At 50.4% G+C, this 17,389-nt stretch overlaps 1 protein-coding gene across 7 annotated transcripts in view; it reads left to right on the top strand.

Annotated features, from left to right (window-relative positions):
- BCAS1 (brain enriched myelin associated protein 1) overlaps window positions 1-15,079 on the top strand; it is a 78,624-nt gene extending 63,545 nt beyond the window's left edge. For 4 of the 7 annotated variants that reach the window (XM_045832734.1, XM_045832735.1, XM_045832736.1 and 1 more), the window contains 2 exons: window positions 9,350-9,625; window positions 14,066-15,079. In XM_045832734.1, the coding sequence (XP_045688690.1) occupies window positions 9,350-9,625; window positions 14,066-14,140 (351 nt within the window). In that variant the 3' untranslated portion in view covers window positions 14,141-15,079. Of the gene's footprint in view, window positions 1-345; window positions 520-6,646; window positions 6,713-9,349; window positions 9,626-14,065 lie in introns of all 7 variants that reach the window. The other 3 variants (XM_045832731.1, XM_045832732.1, XM_045832733.1) reach the window with 2 other exon arrangements.
- The last annotated feature ends 2,310 nt before the right edge of the window (window positions 15,080-17,389 follow it).

The raw sequence follows: 17,389 nt of genomic DNA on the forward strand, positions 1-17,389 counted from the left end.
ACGAGGACCAGGGGGGAGGGCCTTCTAGATGGAAGGAGCTTTGAGCATGCTCTGAGGGGCAGTCCCGAAAAGGGACTTCCTGTCTGAGCCCTGTCCCTCCGTGGGGCTGGAGGCTTGCCTCCACGGCCGTCTGTTTGACAGTTGTTCAGAAACAACTCTTGGCGGTGAGAGCACCTCACCCATCGTGAGTGCTGCTTCTTGAAGACACAGCTGCGCCTCCGTGGAAACGCTCCTAGACGCCAGCCTGTGGCCATTGGGTGCCCAAAGGGCCAGCCGGGACTTTCTCAAACAGGGTTGGGGGGGATTTTTTTTTTCACTGTCTCATTACCTGGCAAAACAATCCAGGTGGTGTGTGAATCACCGGTAGAGGCTGTCAGGTCCGAGGAAGTGAACTCAGCCCTACAGACGGTGGATCTCGGCGCAGAGGGGGGGGCCAGCCCCGAACCCACGGAAGGAAAGCTCAGAAGAGAGGAACGCAGACCGCCGAGGGCCTCCCTGATGGCGTTCCTCAGACAAATGGTAAGCCGCTCGCTCGCACGGCCGAGACGCTGGAGAAGCTGGCGCGGCTCCCGGGAGTCAAGCCCCATGTCACGCGTGTGTGACGTGTCCTTGTAGATGGTACACATGCACAGGGATTGTGCAGGGAGAAAAGTCCCTGTCACACCCCAGATTCACTCCTACAGAAAGTCCCAGTTCCTTGCTAATCGTTCATAACCTTTCATTAACCTCTGCTAACTCCTTTTTTAACAACGGAGGGGCCGGCCTCGGGCCCCGGGGGTGGGCCGACAGCAGTGTGCACCCAGAAGTCAACAGCGTTGCCTACTTTCCATTCTCTTGCTTTTTAAAGAGTCCCCCTGCTTATGGCAAATAGTACTGTTTTTCTTATTCTGGCAGTTATATGCCATTTCCTGTGAAAATACACTTGGTGGCAAAAAGAACACAGGCAATTTTAAAGGGTTAGGTAATAAATAGTCGAAGTTGCAGAGTGAGGCTGGGAGAACCCTGAAGGTGAGGTGAAAGCGCCACCAGCGGGGACGGAGCTGACTCGTAGATGGTGGAAATAAGAACACGAGAACGTAACTTCCTAGTAGTGACTAGTGTAACTTCGTGGGTGAACTTGCCACGGTTTGAGTTTGTCTAGAGTGGAAACAATGGGGGAACACCACATCTTAGGGGGTCTCTGAAGAAGAGTCACGCATGTTAATTATCTAAAGATCCAAGAACTTAAGTAATACAGTGAACTAAAACCCAAATCGGTCAGAAGACGAAACCCACAGATGCGTATGACGCGATCGGCACGTTCAGGATCATGTGGCCTTCCCCCAAAAAATGCATAGAAAAGGTCATTGGCTTAATTCTCTTTTAATGAAAAACAAGAACTTCATTAGAGCAGGCCTTTGTTTTCAGGAGTCTTTGGGAATTTAATCCTTTGAGAGAGCCACTGTAACTGCCCAGGCCCAACCTGGAAAGGCGTTCTCCCTGGCCCACAGAACCACACCGAACACAGCACCACCCCGGCCAGCGGGAGCCGGGGCGCATTAGAAATAACGCCGTGAGAAATCGCTGGCAGGCACCCTCTTCTGCCCTTGCTGGGCTCCCACGGAGCAAGATGCGTAGGGCGAGGAGTGGGCGGCCTGTGCGCCTGGAACCCCATCTCCATTCCTGGCCATTCACTCTGCAGGTTGGCACCGAACACGGGGATCGGGACTGGAGATTTTTCTTTAAGCCAACATTCGCACAGTGTCAGGAAAGAAAGCAACGCTGGGCCTGATTCTGGAAACCCATCTACATTACAAATGGGATCCCCAAATAGCTCATCATGGCGCTGCATGTGGTGCCGCTGTCCCGTGTTTTGAATAGAGTTGAGAGAGACAATAACAGAATGGCTTTCTCCTCCAAATAACCAGCATGATGCTTTTCACGTGAAGGAGAGGAAAATACAAGAGGCTCCAAATAAATCGTGAGACACATATAAACCAGCCATTCCCAACAAACTCTCCCATTCTAATGAGGCCCCATAGCATGTCAATTCACCCTCCGGAGCTATCCATTAGGTGTTGCCTGGTGATGTTTCCTAGCAGTGGAAACTGGGGAAGTCTGAACTGTGAGGGAGACAAAACTGGAAACCAAGGGCCTTTGGAACTGATATTCCATAGGCTAGGGAGAGAGACAGAAGAGGACACATTTTTCCCAAAGCAGGCTTCAGTGGGTTCTTAGTGCCAGGCCTCCCACTGGCCATGGTTCCTATTGCCCGACACAAGGCTGATGCCTTAGAGCTTGAACATTGTTTCTTTCGATGCATAAATGCCAACGTTCCCATGATTTGGGGGATTTCCCCTAAAATTCCGGATATCCTAATAATGATCCTTGTCATGCATTCTGTTTTGTTTTCACTACAACATTATATTACTATTGTGGTTCACTCAAATCCATGAAAGACATGGGTTTTCCAGTTTACTGCAATCCCCACTACTCCCTATTATCACACCGGGCCCAGCTCACTCGTTTATGTCCCTGGCCCTATCCCTGTGGGTATTGGAGTTTGCAACCCCTGCCATAGAGCCACCTCATTCTCTGTAACAACTTCATCGAATCACATTGTCTGGATGTATCACACTCTGATTAGCCACTAGCTCTACTCATGGGCAGCTGATTTGTTTCCAACTTGTTGCATGTCATTCATTCCCTTATTGAACAAATAATTATTGAGCACCCATGTTATTCCAGGCACTAGTGATACGGCAATGAGCATAAACAGACCTGATTCTCAACCTCCCAGAGAATAAAGCCTAATGCGGAAACCAGACATTTACATTTAATTCTCCACCATATTCAGTGAGCACACTCGTGTGTCTTCCACACGAGACCGTGGCTGCCGCACTCACCTGCGGGAGCACCCCTACTTTTATGCCTCTGTGTTCACATCCCCTTAGTGTAGGCTCCTGGAAGTCAGCTCCAGCAATTAATGTGAGGAAAGACGTTCAGATTACATTTCATGGCCTCCAAACTAATCTAAAGTCTTTGCATTTATGCAGGAGCGGGGAAATAACTGGTGTAAGGGCTTGAAAGGAGAGACAGGCTCTAGTCCATCACTATGGGCTATTGATCGATTGATTGATTGATTGAGCAAAAGAAAGGAATGTTTCAACTGATTTTACATATTGCTACAAAATATAGTTTTTTTTAAAATCATTGATTTAATAGAAGAGAAAACTCCATGGCAAAGGCACCCCCCCTTGTTCTGCAATCTGTGTCTCCATTCACCAGATCATCGATTTTCTACCTTCCCGTCTTTGCCTCCCCCGCCCCCCCGTTTCCCTCACATAACCGTGTTCACTATCCCATGACCAAGGAACTCTTGGCTGAGTGTTTGTTTTTAATAACTGCATTGCCCTGTTCATTTGGAAAGAGAGCTTTTCCATTCCAGAAATGAACCTCGTCCAAGTGAAAAGAGGAAGAAGAGCGTTGTTTCAAGTCATTCCCTTCCAGGGAAGAGAAAAGAGGGTCACCAAGCCCTTCCGTCACACCGGGCTCAGGCAGAGAGAGCGGGGTGCAAAAACCCTGTGGGCGCCTACAGATTTTTGCACAGTAGTTGCAAGGCACAGCTAAGGCATCTGTCATGCCCTAAATTAAAAAAAAAAAAAAAAGATTCCTCTGTGCGTTAATTCAACTGTATGTCAAGAAATTGGATAGTTGAAGCGTGAGTGTATTTTTATCAGGTGAGTGGGTGGAGAACTGTATTCACGCACCCACAGCGCAGGTAGGCAGATGCACGCGCGAAGGCGTTGGACGGGAGCTTGGAGATGCAGACGTACCATTTGTCAATATTAATAGCACCTTGTACTGGGAAGGTTCGTTCCTCCTCCGAACTGGTGCCGCATACGTTGTTAACTTTCATCCTCCTCCGTCCTCCTTAGACTGTGAGTTGTGTAAGAAATACTATTGAGAGAAAAACGGTGGGCTTCAGTATCGAGCAAAGCCAAGGCCCAAATAGGGGGACAGCCATGAAATTAGAGCTTTTTGTTGATTGCATTCGACCTAATAAGTCTAAGAAAACCTGTGGAAACTTACACACTCCGGAAGCAAACAGAGACAGCGGCTCGTAATGGTCATTATAAAACAGGAGATTCCGAGCCGAAGTTCTCGATCTCCACTTCTCCCCTGAGTGAGTGTTACATCTCAATGCTGAGCCGCTCTCGGAGTAAGGGTTTCTGAAAGCAGCATTTGTCTGGGTGGTTTCTGTCCCCACCAGTGCCTCGCCTTCCTTCCTCCCCTTAAAGGGGAATCTGCCCTCTCAGGTATTGGTAGTAGTAATGATAATGTCTCCCGCTGATTCCCTGCATGCAAATGGCGTGGCTGGCACTGTGCTAAGAAGCCCAGTGCATGTATCAACTCACTGATTAATATGGAAACCCTGTGACACGAACGCTCCTCCCGCCCCGCTGCACAGATGGGGGCAGGGGGACTCGGGGTCTAGGCCATCTATCTGCCCAAGGTCACAGAGCTGCTAACTGGCAAAGCCGAACTCAAGTTTCTGTTGATTCCAAAGCCCCGCCCCCACCCCGCACCATGTTCTCATACGTGAGTTCTGCTTCCTGTGCTCCTGGGGCTGGTTTTCTTCGAGAGCACAGAGGGAGACACAACAACCCAAGCTCCATTTCGGCGTGCCCTTCTTAGTCGTGTGTCCTGTGCAAACATCATTTTTACGTCTGGGGCTGACCCGACATTCCCTAACATTACACTCACTTGACATGACAAGGCAGAAGAGAGGAATTACTAATCCAGCACCGACAGGAAGCTCGGGCACAGAGTTCGGAAGGTCCTGTCACTCCAAGGAGACTGACCTCCGCTGTGCGATTTTGTCTGAATTGTCCAATTGCATGTCTAGTGAGCGTCTTGGTAAAACATGAAGTCTGCGCTCATAGCTTTTGTTTACCCTGGAAACGTCTAGCAGGCCCCGTCCCCTGAATTTGTTGGAGCGAGGCTGATCTAGTCAACGCTGTTGCCGACGTCCTCACACTAAATTAAAATGGCACCCCCACTCTTCTTGTGAATCTCAGCTTCAGTTGGATTAGACCCCTGTCAAAATACATTTCCTTTTTTTTTCCTCTCTCATATTCAGCCTGTTATTCCATTCAGGCCGTCAGTAAATTGGATAAGGCTCCTTCCTCCCCGTTGGCGAGGACAATCTGCTTTACTCGGTCCACCAATTAAATTGTTAATCTCATCCAGAAACAATCTCACAGACATGCCCGAAATAACATTTCATGGACTATCTGGGCACCCCATGGCCCAGTCGAGTTGACACATAAATCAAAACACATTTTCCTTCCTTCCAAGAAAATGTCAACTGACCAGCAGACATCTCCACTGGAATTTTGAGTCTCTAAGAAGTATACGCATTGCAGATGGTTCAAACATTCCTCAGCATATCAAGCTGCAGGAATGCACGACCCCAGAAAAGAAATAGAAAATGACGTTATTAATATGCAAGGCTTGGATGTCACGCCCCCGCCCCATCTGCATGCCACAGGCCGGACATCCTGACCTGCTTCCCTGGTGACACTCGGGAACAAAGATTAACCCCATGCAGAAAGTTGTTCAGTGTCACATTGGAAAATTGCCACAATGACTTCACAGCCTCCAGACTCTTCTCCCAAAGACGCATCTCTGAGAGAATTTTGGTCTCTTTCAACAGGAGCTCTGCTATTTCTGACAGCTGGAAAAAAAATAAGTTTCTATGGTTATCCTCCTTTTAATACAGATCCCGGCAGGAACCAGCCTAATCTGTCTCTGAAAGAGAACTCTGCCCAGGGGGAAGAAGAGAAAGAGACAGAATACAAAGGAGAGAGGGAGGGAAGAGGGAAGGAAGGAAGAAAGGAAGGAAGGAAGAAAGGAAGGACCACTAAATGTCACCAATGGAAGGCTTCCAATGGTTTAATTTATTCATCTAGTTTTTCCAGTTTTATTGAGATGTAATTGACATATAGCACTGCACGAGTCTCAGGTGTACAGCATAAACACCTTGTGATCACTTACACACCTTGTGAAGTGATCACCACACTAAGTTTAGCTGACATCCATCCTCTCATACAAATACAATAAAAAGAAATCGGGGGGGGGGGAGAAAATGTTTCTTCTTGTAATGAGAACTCTGAGGACTTTTTCACAGCGTTCCCTTACAGTGGTAGCTGTAGCCATCATGTTGTACATGGCATTCCTGGTACTTAGGTATCTTGCAACTGGACGCCTGGTAACTTATTTACTTTACCACCAGACGCTCGTGTGTTTTGACCACCTGTTTGTTAATTGATTCATCCATTCAATATGTTCAAACACCTCCTGGTTCCCACATTGGTATTTTCATCATCATCTATGTATTCCGGAATCACCTAACCCCGGAGTTTAAGACTTTTGTGGCTGTTATTTGGGGAGGCCAACACTTGAGTTTAATGAGACTCTGGGTGCAGACTGCGTGGCAATTGTCTCGTTCACACACGGCCCACTTCCACGCGGTCTTCTGTTTGTCTCGGTCAGAACCTCAGCGACGAATGGCCCCGGCCACCCCCTATCAGACCTTCCTTCGCCTTCTCCGTGTCGCTGTGCCTATGGTAGCTGAAAGGCCGTTGTCTGTTTGTTATTTTAGTCAGTGAAAGGGGATGGAGGGACCACCCGCTCAGAAGAAATAAATGGGAAAGACTCCAGCTACCAAGTAAGTGCCCGGCGAACTCGGCTCGGTGGTGGGTCTCGCTAGCGCGCTCTCGGTTCTTTCCGGCCTGTTTCCCACGCGGCGCCCCACCGCGCCGGCTCTCCGCGCTGCGCGTGCACGGGCGCCCGGCACTGCCTCGGGCTCTGCAGGCGCGGCGCGGACGAGCCACAGCTCCTCGGCTGTTTCTTACCACGGAGCCCCCTCTTCTCCACGTGGAGAACTCCTGCCTGTGCTTTAAGTCCTGACCGAAACGTCACAGAGGGAAGACTCGATTCTGCAGGGATTTCCCGCGTGTCCCAGTCTGCACTTGGCACACAGGTCCCCACAGTCTCTCTGGAAGAGTCACCGCTGGCGATGATATTCAACCAGGGGGCCACCCGTGTGCCCGGGACTTCCCTGGGTTTAAACCTGTGAGTTCAGTGTCCCGGGACCCTCTCACTCTCAGACCAACCAGGACGATGGGTCTCCTGACGTTCGGCATTTCACCTGGGCCCGATGCAGGGTCTTACAGATGTTCCCTCCCATTGCCTGGAGATAGGAGTTCTTTACCGCCCCCATCCCAGTGAGGAAGCTGAGAGAGGGGAGTTTATTCCCGGTCACACGGCAAGGATGCGCGAGCACTGGAACCCGGTCCTTTGCACTCCAGATGCTAAGCTCTTAACTACTCGCCGCATCCTAAAACCTCCCACGCATCAAAAGCAGTTACCTAGCTGTTGGACAGGGTCACTGGTTTCTGGCCCTGCTGAGGAGCATCACGGTGGGAGTCTCCGGCTCAGTCGGAGATGAGTATCTATCTGCTCTGCTCAGGGCTGACCGTTGTACTTGAACATCTGTATCTTGGTATTTGCTACAACGTAGGCAGCTGGGACCCGGCAGAAATATTCACAACAAGTGGTTGCAGAACAGCTTTTCCTGCGCACTGGCTGTCTGATGCTTCCCACGAGGAGTTCTGCCCTGCAGGGGGGGTGCAGCCTGCAGGGACCTCGGACCGACCAGAGCCTTCTCTGTCTTCTCACTTCCCTCTAAGGGGTGTGCTTAGTCCACGGGTGTGAGTGACCGTTCTCTGCGTGCTGCCTTCTCAGTGAAACTGCCACTTTGTCCTAGGATTCCTGGGCCTGGGGACAGTACATACTGTATGAACCAGAGGCTCTAAGCATGTATCCAGTAGGTCAGACATGGCCCACAGGGGTACTTGTACGGCGGCTACTTGCCATGAATACGGCTTTAAAACTTTAGAAGTCAATATTTAAGAACGGACACATTTTGCATTGACAAATTTCAATCTGAAGTTTCCGTTGACAAGAACAGCCCTGACAACGCTGGGCTGGAGTCCCACCCAGCCCATCTCAGCTGGGTTCGAGCAACTGTTTAGACGGGGCCTGGGACCTTCAGTTTACCACAGTCCCCCCTACTCCAAACTGTCTCGCTAACATCAAAGACAGCACTGCTTGAACTAGAGAAATATTTCCTTGGCCCTGTGTTGGGTTCACAACTGGAGGAATAAGGTTCCCATGGGATTACTCTTATCCCTAGCCTTGGCCAGGGTTTTATTTTATCTGCCTGGCCCCCACAGGCATTTCAGTTCAAGCAAATTGTGGGAAAAGGGCTTTTCCTTCCTCCTAGATTTTTTTCATTATCTGTAATTTGCCCAGCATTTTCTAGGATTTTGGATTTTAAAGCCTTATCCCTCCAAATTGTAGGGACCAAGTAGGATTGTAAACTTTTCGCTTTGACGTGAAAGGATGTGAGTTCAAAACTAAAAATAAAACAATAATCATCTTTATCACCGTGTTATGAAGCAAAAGGACGAATTCATACCAGAAACCAAGGTAGACATAAAGAAAATTTATCCCCAAGAAAAAAGTCACATGTGGTTGCCAAGGAAGAGACCCTCTCAAAACTGGTGCAAGCATGGTGGGCTTCAGGAACAGATAGATCCAGGGGCGCATGCAACGCCATCAGTATGCCGGCTCTCTCCCTCTCTCTCTCTCTCTCTCTCTCTCTCTCTCTCTCTCTCTCTCTCTCTCTTCATCTCTCAGCTTTCCTCTGTGTGAGCTAACGTATAGAGCAGATTTTTTTCCAGGAAATGGCAGTGTCTCTGGAAGCTTCAGGCTTTTATCTTTAAACCCAACAGAAAAGGAGCAGAACTCTCTTGTGGTGCTTTTAGGAAAGCTTTGAGAATAGCTCCGTTTTTAAACTGTTAGCCATCCTGAACCAACCACAGCAGCCCGATCACATGCAGCGTTCTGATTGGCCAGGCCTGAGTCACGTGCTCTTGTCCAGGGCGACAGTAATCACTTTCCCTAAATTTCAAGCAATAGACGAGAGAGAAGAGTGGTTCCCCTAGGAAAACCGGGGTTCCAGTACCAGAAGGAGGAAGAATGCCCTCTAAGAAAGCATGAAGTTATTAACGAGTGATTCGGTGAATAAATAATATCCCCTACTGTGGCCTTGTACCGTAATAAGTATTCGAGTATTTATCTTTTTCGGTTTTTTTTTTCCCCTTCATTTCACCCAGGACTCACGAAAACGTAGACACAGCGCCCCACACTGAGCACCTCTGTTCTAACGCTTGTATCCACCCGCTGTTGAGAGTTGTCTTGCAGCCCCTAAGCCGCATTTTGTTTGCACTTGCCGCAGACCTCCGACTCCTCGGAGAGGGCCGTCGCGCCGGCGGAGCCGGAGCCGGCCGGAGCCAGCCAGAAAGGCAAAGAGGGCTCCTCGAAGGACAAGAAGACGCCGGCCGAGACCAGCAAGCAGAAGAGCAACAAGCAGGAGGCCAAAGAGCCGGCCCCGTGCGCATGTGCGTGTGCGGAGGCCGCGGGGGCGGAGGCCGGCGCGCTGCAGAACGGGGACAGGCCCCCAAAGAGACCCGAGAAGCGGCGGCAGTCCCTCGGGGGCTTCTTCAAGGGCCTGGTGGGTGAATCTTTCCGCATTTCTTTCTGGGCGCTCCGGCCGGGAGTGTGACTCCCGCCTCCAGGGAGGGGGCCGTTGGCTAGGGGCTGGCCGGACCGTTGTCAAACAGTATTGACTGAGCACTTGCTGTGTGCCAGGCACTGCGGTAGGTGCAGAGGGCAAGGTGGACAGAGGCGTTGCTGCCTGGAGGCGACAGTCGGGGCAGGGTCGATGGGGCAGGGATGCTGAGTCTGGGAAGAGCTAGGAGGTAGAAGGCAGGTGTGTAAGGGGAGGGTGAGGGTGAGGACATGGCCTGGACTTGGACTTGAGAGGGGCCTCGGAAGGCAGAACGTGCCCCAGGCAGAGGGGCAGCAGGTGCCCAGGGGTGCTGGAGAGGCCGCAGAGCACTGAAGGTCCGTCTGTCTAGGAGGGAGAGAGCAAGGGTGAGGAGACGTCGGCAGGGACGGGGGTGACAAAAAGCATTGACGTTTATCTGTGGCCAAGGGGAGTCGTGAAGAATTGAAACCAGGGGAAGTGCTCTAGGCCCAACCCTGCAGCTGGGTACACAGAGGTGACTAAGACGTAGTTCCTTCCCTGCAGGGAAGCCCCGTCAGGGGTGAGCGCAGGTCAGACGTGAAATAATTAATCAACCTTGGTGTTCTCTATCTCTGTCTATTTGGTTCTCTGCTCCCCCGCCCCAGGCAACTGATGGGGCTTTGGGAGGGTAGTGACCTTACCGTCATGGGCAGATGTGCTGTCCTCCCCGGTGTTGTGGCTAGGACATAGCTGACGCTCGTGTTTGCTGGACAGCTGGATGGATGGATGGAAGGAAGGAAGGAAGGAAAGATGGATGGATGGGATGGATGGATGGATGGATGGATGGATGGATGGATGGATGGATGGATGGATGGATGGATGGATGGGATGGATGGAAGGAAGGAAGGAAAGATGGATCAATAGATGCATGAATGGAAGGATGGATGGATAGATGATTGGATGGATGGATGGAAAGAAAGAAAGATGGATGGATGGGATAGATGGAAGGAAGGAAGGAAGGAAGGAAGGATGGATGGAAGGAAGGAAAGATGGATGGATGGGATGGATGGATGGATGGATGGATGGAAAGAAGGAAAGATGGATGCATGGATGGATGGATGGATGGATGGAAGGAAGGAAGGAAAGATGGATCAATAGATGCATGAATGGAAGGATGGATGGATAGATGATTGGATGGATGGATGGATGGATGGAAGGAAAGATGGATGGATGAATGGATGGATGGAAGGAAAGATGGATGGATGGATGGATGGAAGGAAGGAAGGAAAGATGGATGGATGGGTGGATGGATGGATGGATGGAAGGAAGGAAAGAAGGAAAGATGGATGGATGGATGGATGGATGGAAGGAAGGAAGGAAAGATGGATGGATGGAAGGAAAGATGGAAGGAAGGAAGGAAGGAAAGATGGGTGGATGGATGGAAGGAAAGGAAGGAAAGATGGATGGATGGATGGATGGATGGAAGGATGGATGCATGGATGGATGGATGGATGGAAGGAAGGAAAGAAGGATGGATGGGATGGATGGATGGATGGATGGATGGATGGATGGAAGGAAAGATGGATGGATGGATGGATGGATGAATGGGATGGATGGAAGGAAGGAAGGAAAGATGGATCAATAGATGCATGAATGGAAGGATGGATGGATGGATGGATGGAAAGAAAGATGGATGGATGAGTTGGATGGATGCATAGGTGAAATACAATAGGGCACTAGGAAATGTTCCATTACATTTGGGAGAATGTAAATCCTGGCCACTGAGAAGCGTCTGAAGGGCCAGTGCTCAGAAGACGAGGTGACCAAGCATAAACGAGGAGGAGAAACGAGTGAAATCAGACCTAGGACGCAGGGGAGTGTGGGCTGAGCCAGGGGAGCAAGGCAAGGCGATGACACGGACACCTGGCGGGGGGCCAGGAAGCGGGGTCCACCTTCGTGCTGCCATAAAGCCGGGGCAGTTAGGTGGAGCACCCCGCCCTACACAGACCTGGGCATCCATAATTACTCCGCTCCACGAACACCCAGCAGGCAGGGGAAGGTGAGGGCGAGGGTTCCTTTGGCCCAGGTCTGGACTTCAGAACAGCACCTGCAGAAATCCTGCTAGAAGTGAGGGGTGTCAGACCCCAAGAGCCCAGCTTTCCGATGGACGGCATCGTACGGCTCTCTGGTCTCCGTGCCCTTGAGCGCGTGGTGGAGCCCCAGCGTGAGATAGCGTCCGCAGTCACAACTGGAGGCCCCTTGGGAAGGAGAACCCTAGCCTGCAGCTGAGTCCCCGGGGCCTCGGGTGCCAGGCCCTCCTGCAGTGTCCCAGCAGCGGCGGCGAAGAGGGAGAGCGACCCGCAGAAGGGGCGCTGGAGGGAGACTGATCACCCTGGGGTGGTTTTGTCGAAACGCTTGTCTCCCTGCTCAGCTCGAGCTCCCTGTGGAGGGCGACCCCTAGTCATACTTCTCTTAGTCGTCTCCAAGCCAGCCATGCATGTGTGCTCGTTCGTGTGATATTTGTCTGGGGTTTCGCCCAGAGTCCTGGCCGAACCGCTGCCCGCCCAGCCTCAGTGCGCTGGGTGGTGTATATGTGGCATGGGGAGGGCTGCGTTCCAGAAAGGCCCAGAGCCCACAGCCCAGGCCTCCCTTCCAACATGGCGTGCTGTCCTGGTCTCTCTGTGTTCCCGGAGACTGACGCGGCGCTATTACGTACAGTAGGGGCTCGATACACATATGTACACATGTACTATACTGTGTAGATGCTATCCCAGCCTATACTGTGTGCGCTCTGCTCTTCTGCATGGTACATGGCAGTATGTGTATATACTGGGTCATATACCCCTCCCCGTAGTATAATCTACCACTCCGCCCAGACTGTACGCTGTGTATACCATACAGGGGTGTGCAAAAGTAGGTTTACAGTTGTATGTGCAACACAGTGTTCTTGTATTATTTATGAGTTATTGTATTATTCTCCATACAGATGACTGTAACCTACCTTTGCCCACTCCTGTACATACTATACTATACGATGCTACCCATATATGTTACCTATGCTACATAAGATATACTATGGTGTACTGTACTGTAGTATACTTCCTATGTGCTATGCTATATTCACCATATGGATTTATGTATAGCTAGATAGATACAGATATATACTATTCAGTATACACTATCCTATATTATACTATGCTATACTACATTATACTACACAACACTATAGTATAATATGTATTATATAATTTGCATAATGTATAATTATATAATATGTTATATTATTATATAATGCATAGTTTCTATATATATTACACTACTCTATACTATTAGTACTGTACTATATAAGCTTTACTGTGTGTACTATCAGCACTACATGTGTTCTTTACCGTATATACTGCCCCGCATTACACTGTACCGCCCTGCACTGTATCCACCGACCTGTGAAACACGGCCGGCAGTGCCTGTGCCCCTGACCACGCAGCAAGGTGGTGAACCTCAGACCCACTGCAGGACAGGAAAGGAGCTAGACTCAAAGCCAGATGCTGTGATCGCGTTGCTATGGGCCCCTGAGGGGGGAAGAAGTCTGGGGAGGGTGGACAGCCTGTGGTGGCCAGGGTCGGGGGCAGGGCTGACTATGAAGGGGTCTGGGGCATTCGGGGAGTGACCAAACTGCTCCACATTTTGATTTTGGTGGCGGTTACGTGACTATTTACACGTTGGTCTAAGGTCATAGAACTGTGCACAAAACAGGGTTAATTGTACTGTCTGTAAAATGGCAGAAAAAGGTTAAAGGGTAACAACAACAGTAATAACAGTCCTTGATTCATAGCGTTTATTCGACCACATTCAGTTAATAGCTGCTCTGCGCCGGCCCTTGCCAGGCACCAGGGAGGGAGGGGACAGCAGGCGATCCTCAGGGCTTCCGTTCAGGTGGGGAGACCTGAGACAAATCACGCCGTCTCACTCGCGGTGGGTTTTGTAAGAGCATGAAGCAGGGCCCTGTGGTCAGAAAGTGACTAGCCAGGGTGGCCGCTGTGGGCTGTCATTGCGGGGGGGCTCCTCACCCCAGGCGCTGTTCCAAGTGCCGTACAAGCACGAACTCACTTTTTCTCCAAACCTCTGTCCCGGGTGGGGTGTATCGCCCCCATTTTAAAGATGGAGAAACTGACTGGAGCTCGAGGTAGTTATCTGAGACTGCACAGAAAATTACGTGCTAGAAAGTTCGTCACCAGGCACTGGTCAGAAAGTACGTGAGCAGGCTGGGGCATCCGCTGGGAGACTGTTCTCTCAGCCACCCCTGGCAGGCAAGGGGGACTGTCGAGCATAGCACTCGGCACAGAGTAAGTGCTAAATAAACGGCAGTCGCTGCTAATCGATATGATAGCTCTTCATTAGGAAACACTGCTTTGTATTTTTCTCCAGGGACCAAAGCGGATGCTGGATGCTGAAGTGCAAACAGACCCCGTATCCATTGGACCTGCTGGCAAATCCAAGTAAACAAATCGCCACAGTTCCCACCAAGCCCTCCTGCCACCGAGATGCCTCCTCCCCGCCCCTGTCCTCCCCAGACCCGCTGCGCGTGTATATTTTCCCTCCCGATGGCCACCCAATGAAATTCTGCCTGCCAACTAAGCCTGAGCTGTTGTATATTGAGGTGTATAATTTACGTCTCTGGTCCGACCTTTCCTGGTAAATAATTGCAAGGGTGGTGTAGCAGGTTAACTAGGCAGGTCCGCAGAGTCGGTGGGTGGGGGGTGGGGGGGTGGAGGAATGCATTCCGGTTAAGTTACGGAAAATGGCAGGAGCAAGTAAGCTGCAGGAAAGAAATGGCTGCTGGGAGGAATTAAGCTTCGCAGTAAAAACACGGGCTCCTCTGCTCAGCTTGAAGAGGAACGACTATAATATCCGTTTAAGTTCCCGTTTCAAGGAGGGAGGAACAGGGGCTGTGTACGGGGAGGTTGCCAACTTCCTGGAATGGAATGGATGTGGGATGAAAAAACGGGATGAATAAGAGTCGTTTCTCAAATAGGGTCCTTGAACGTTATTGACGAGACGGGGCAAGACTGCCTGGAGAGGGCTTGAACTGATTTGGGAAAACGATTGTTTTTTTTTTTGGGGGGGGGCTGGGTGGCAAGGACGAGGATTACAGCTTCCAAAACAAAACGAATATAATAAATGAAGTTGCAAGTTTATTTTGCAACACAAGGGGGCGCCCCGGGCTCCGTTTTAATCGTGAATCCAGTGTCCGTAACAAAGCTGTGGTCTCCTGTGATCTTACATTATTAATGTTTCTCAGATGGCTGGGGGCTTGCTTCATCTGTTCGGTCTGACACTTATCTCAAGTCTGTCTGTAATTTCCTAATGTGTTCAGGATGTGCTCTGATAAAACCCTCCCCATAACCCCAGTTAATAAAAATTTACAGAAGATTATTCCAACACCCGAGTTTTTTTTTTTAATACTTGTACAGTGGAGTAAACCAGACCATGAGTCTGTTAAAATGTACTTCAAAAGTAGCATACGATTGACAGCTATCACGAACCTTGTATCTTTCTCTGATTTAATGCAAAAATACATTTACATCGAAAGCATCTTCTAATTTTCCACTGTTAAAGCAGGTCTCTCATATCCTGTGTCTGAGATGCCTTTCTCTTCCCCAGTTTAAAAAAAAAAAGATAAAGAAAAATCAATGCTCTTCCTCCAGCTTGTCGTCTCTCCCAGTCCCTCCCAGATTTCCTCGTCTGTGGGCACACACAAGTGCAGACGTGTGTGCAGGTACATTTGCATTTGCATAAAAAGTGCCGTCTCGGGCCAGGCTGCCCAGAGCAGAGCCTGAGACAGGGGTTCATCCCGATGTCTGTAAAATGGGAAGGGAGGAGGAGAACAGGGCTGGGAAGGAGCTGAGTGGAGATTGAGCTCAGCTGGAGCGGAGTTCCCCGATCCCCCCCGGGGGACCTGCAGCATGAATTGCACCCCCCAGCGGGTGCTTCCTTGAGCCAAGGGGGCGGGCGTCTGTACCCTTGTGAGTGAGTCACGGGCCACCCTGCGTGGTGGTGGTGGAGAGGGCGAGCCGCCTCCAGTGCGCTGAGAAGCTGGGATCTCTTAGCCAGGGCATGCCTGCGGCGTGGGCGTGTCCGCTACAGATACACACATACAGATTCCCATTCATACATGTACACAGAAGTGCAGGCGGGAATCGATGAATACGTGCCCACACTTATACACAGAAACATAAATGCAGGCAGGAACAGAAAAGTACGTGCACATCTTCACACTCACACACACACACATATAGCTGCTTGTAACAGGCTCGTACACTCAGCGGCTCACACCAATCCATCACCCGTGATCTATCACACACCGATCGGAAATGCAGTGAATATATTCTCCTAAGTCTGCACTTGAGGCAAATAAAACCATGGCTTTGGCAACAAGGCATTTAGAAAATGTGTTTGGGAAAAGGGGAAGGGAAAAAGAGAAACCTCTGAAAAGCAGGTGAGGGGCCCTTGGCTGGGGGGGGGGGGGCCTGCTGGGTGCTGGGTTTCAGATGAAGACCAGAGGCGTCTCCCCGGCAGCTGAGCGAGCTCCTCCAGCTCCCGCCTGAACCTGGAGATGACTCAGTGTCTCTGACTCAGCCACTTGAGAATGACCTCAGGCCGCTTCGTGTCCAAATGCTTAACTTGGCACCAGATCAGGACAAAGCCCTCTGGGGAAGCCCTGGAGAGGGTGACTTTCCCTCAGCCGTGGGCCGTGGCCATCACAGAGCCTGAGGAGATTCTGGGGAACCAGACAGCCAGTTACTCCTTTGTCTCAAAACACCAGGGGGGTGGCCTGGGCCACCGGCAGTCCATGAGGAAAGGTGACAATATCATTTGCAAGTTTCACCTCACTGGGCACAGGGGCTTTTGGCCCTGATGACAAATAGCCTCAGGGAGAACTGAGTCACTGACGCAGAAGGAGCCCTCCCATCCCCCATCTCCCCGGAAAGAAATTTTTTAAAAAGTTTTAAAGAGGTACTTTGCTGAGAATTTCCCTGCAGAGCATGCCAACAGTTTCTGTAACTGGTTTCCCATCCTCCTAGCCAAGAAGGAGGGCAATCTTTTCATGAACGTGCTTGTTTGTTCGTTTTGGTTTTTTTTAAGGCCTGAACATTGAAGGCAGAGCTGACTTACATGGGGGACTCTACATCCCGCTGTAGCTTAAGAAGCGAGTTATAATTGCATTCTTGAGTTTTGTGTGGTTTTTGTTCTATGGGGTTTTTGTTGTTGTTGTTGTTGTTGTTTGAGGTGAGAGCCCATTCCCGAGCATTTACAATAAACACTAACGTCTGTGGCTCGTGCTGGACTCAAGTGAAAACGAGCAGAACGCCCTGAATGAGCTCGGGAGAGCTCCCAGCCTCCCAGGGCCTCCCGTTCCTCCCAGCGCCCCTCGCGCAGCCAAAATGCCACACCTGAGCCTTGACACTGCCTGAAACTGAAAGAGAAATGAAGACCTGGGGGGGAGGGGCAAAGGTGCCCTTCTGAAGGGTGCGTCCTCATTTACTTGTTTACTTATTTATTTTTAGGTGCACACGGAAGTGTGTCTTCTCCAAAGTCCAGAAGAAGTGGCCTTTCCCGAGAATTGAGCTCTTGAGCTGACATGGCCGCCATGGGGAACACAAAAAACAAACAAAAAACAAACAAACAAAAAACGCCGCTTTCCAGTTCCAGCTGACGACGGTGACTTTTTGACTGACACCCGTAGAAGAA

The sequence above is a fragment of the Phyllostomus hastatus genome, unplaced genomic scaffold (assembly GCF_019186645.2).
Source record: "Phyllostomus hastatus isolate PE091 unplaced genomic scaffold, TTU_PhHast_1.1 phas_contig_17, whole genome shotgun sequence".
NCBI classification, from domain to species: domain Eukaryota; kingdom Metazoa; phylum Chordata; class Mammalia; order Chiroptera; family Phyllostomidae; genus Phyllostomus; species Phyllostomus hastatus.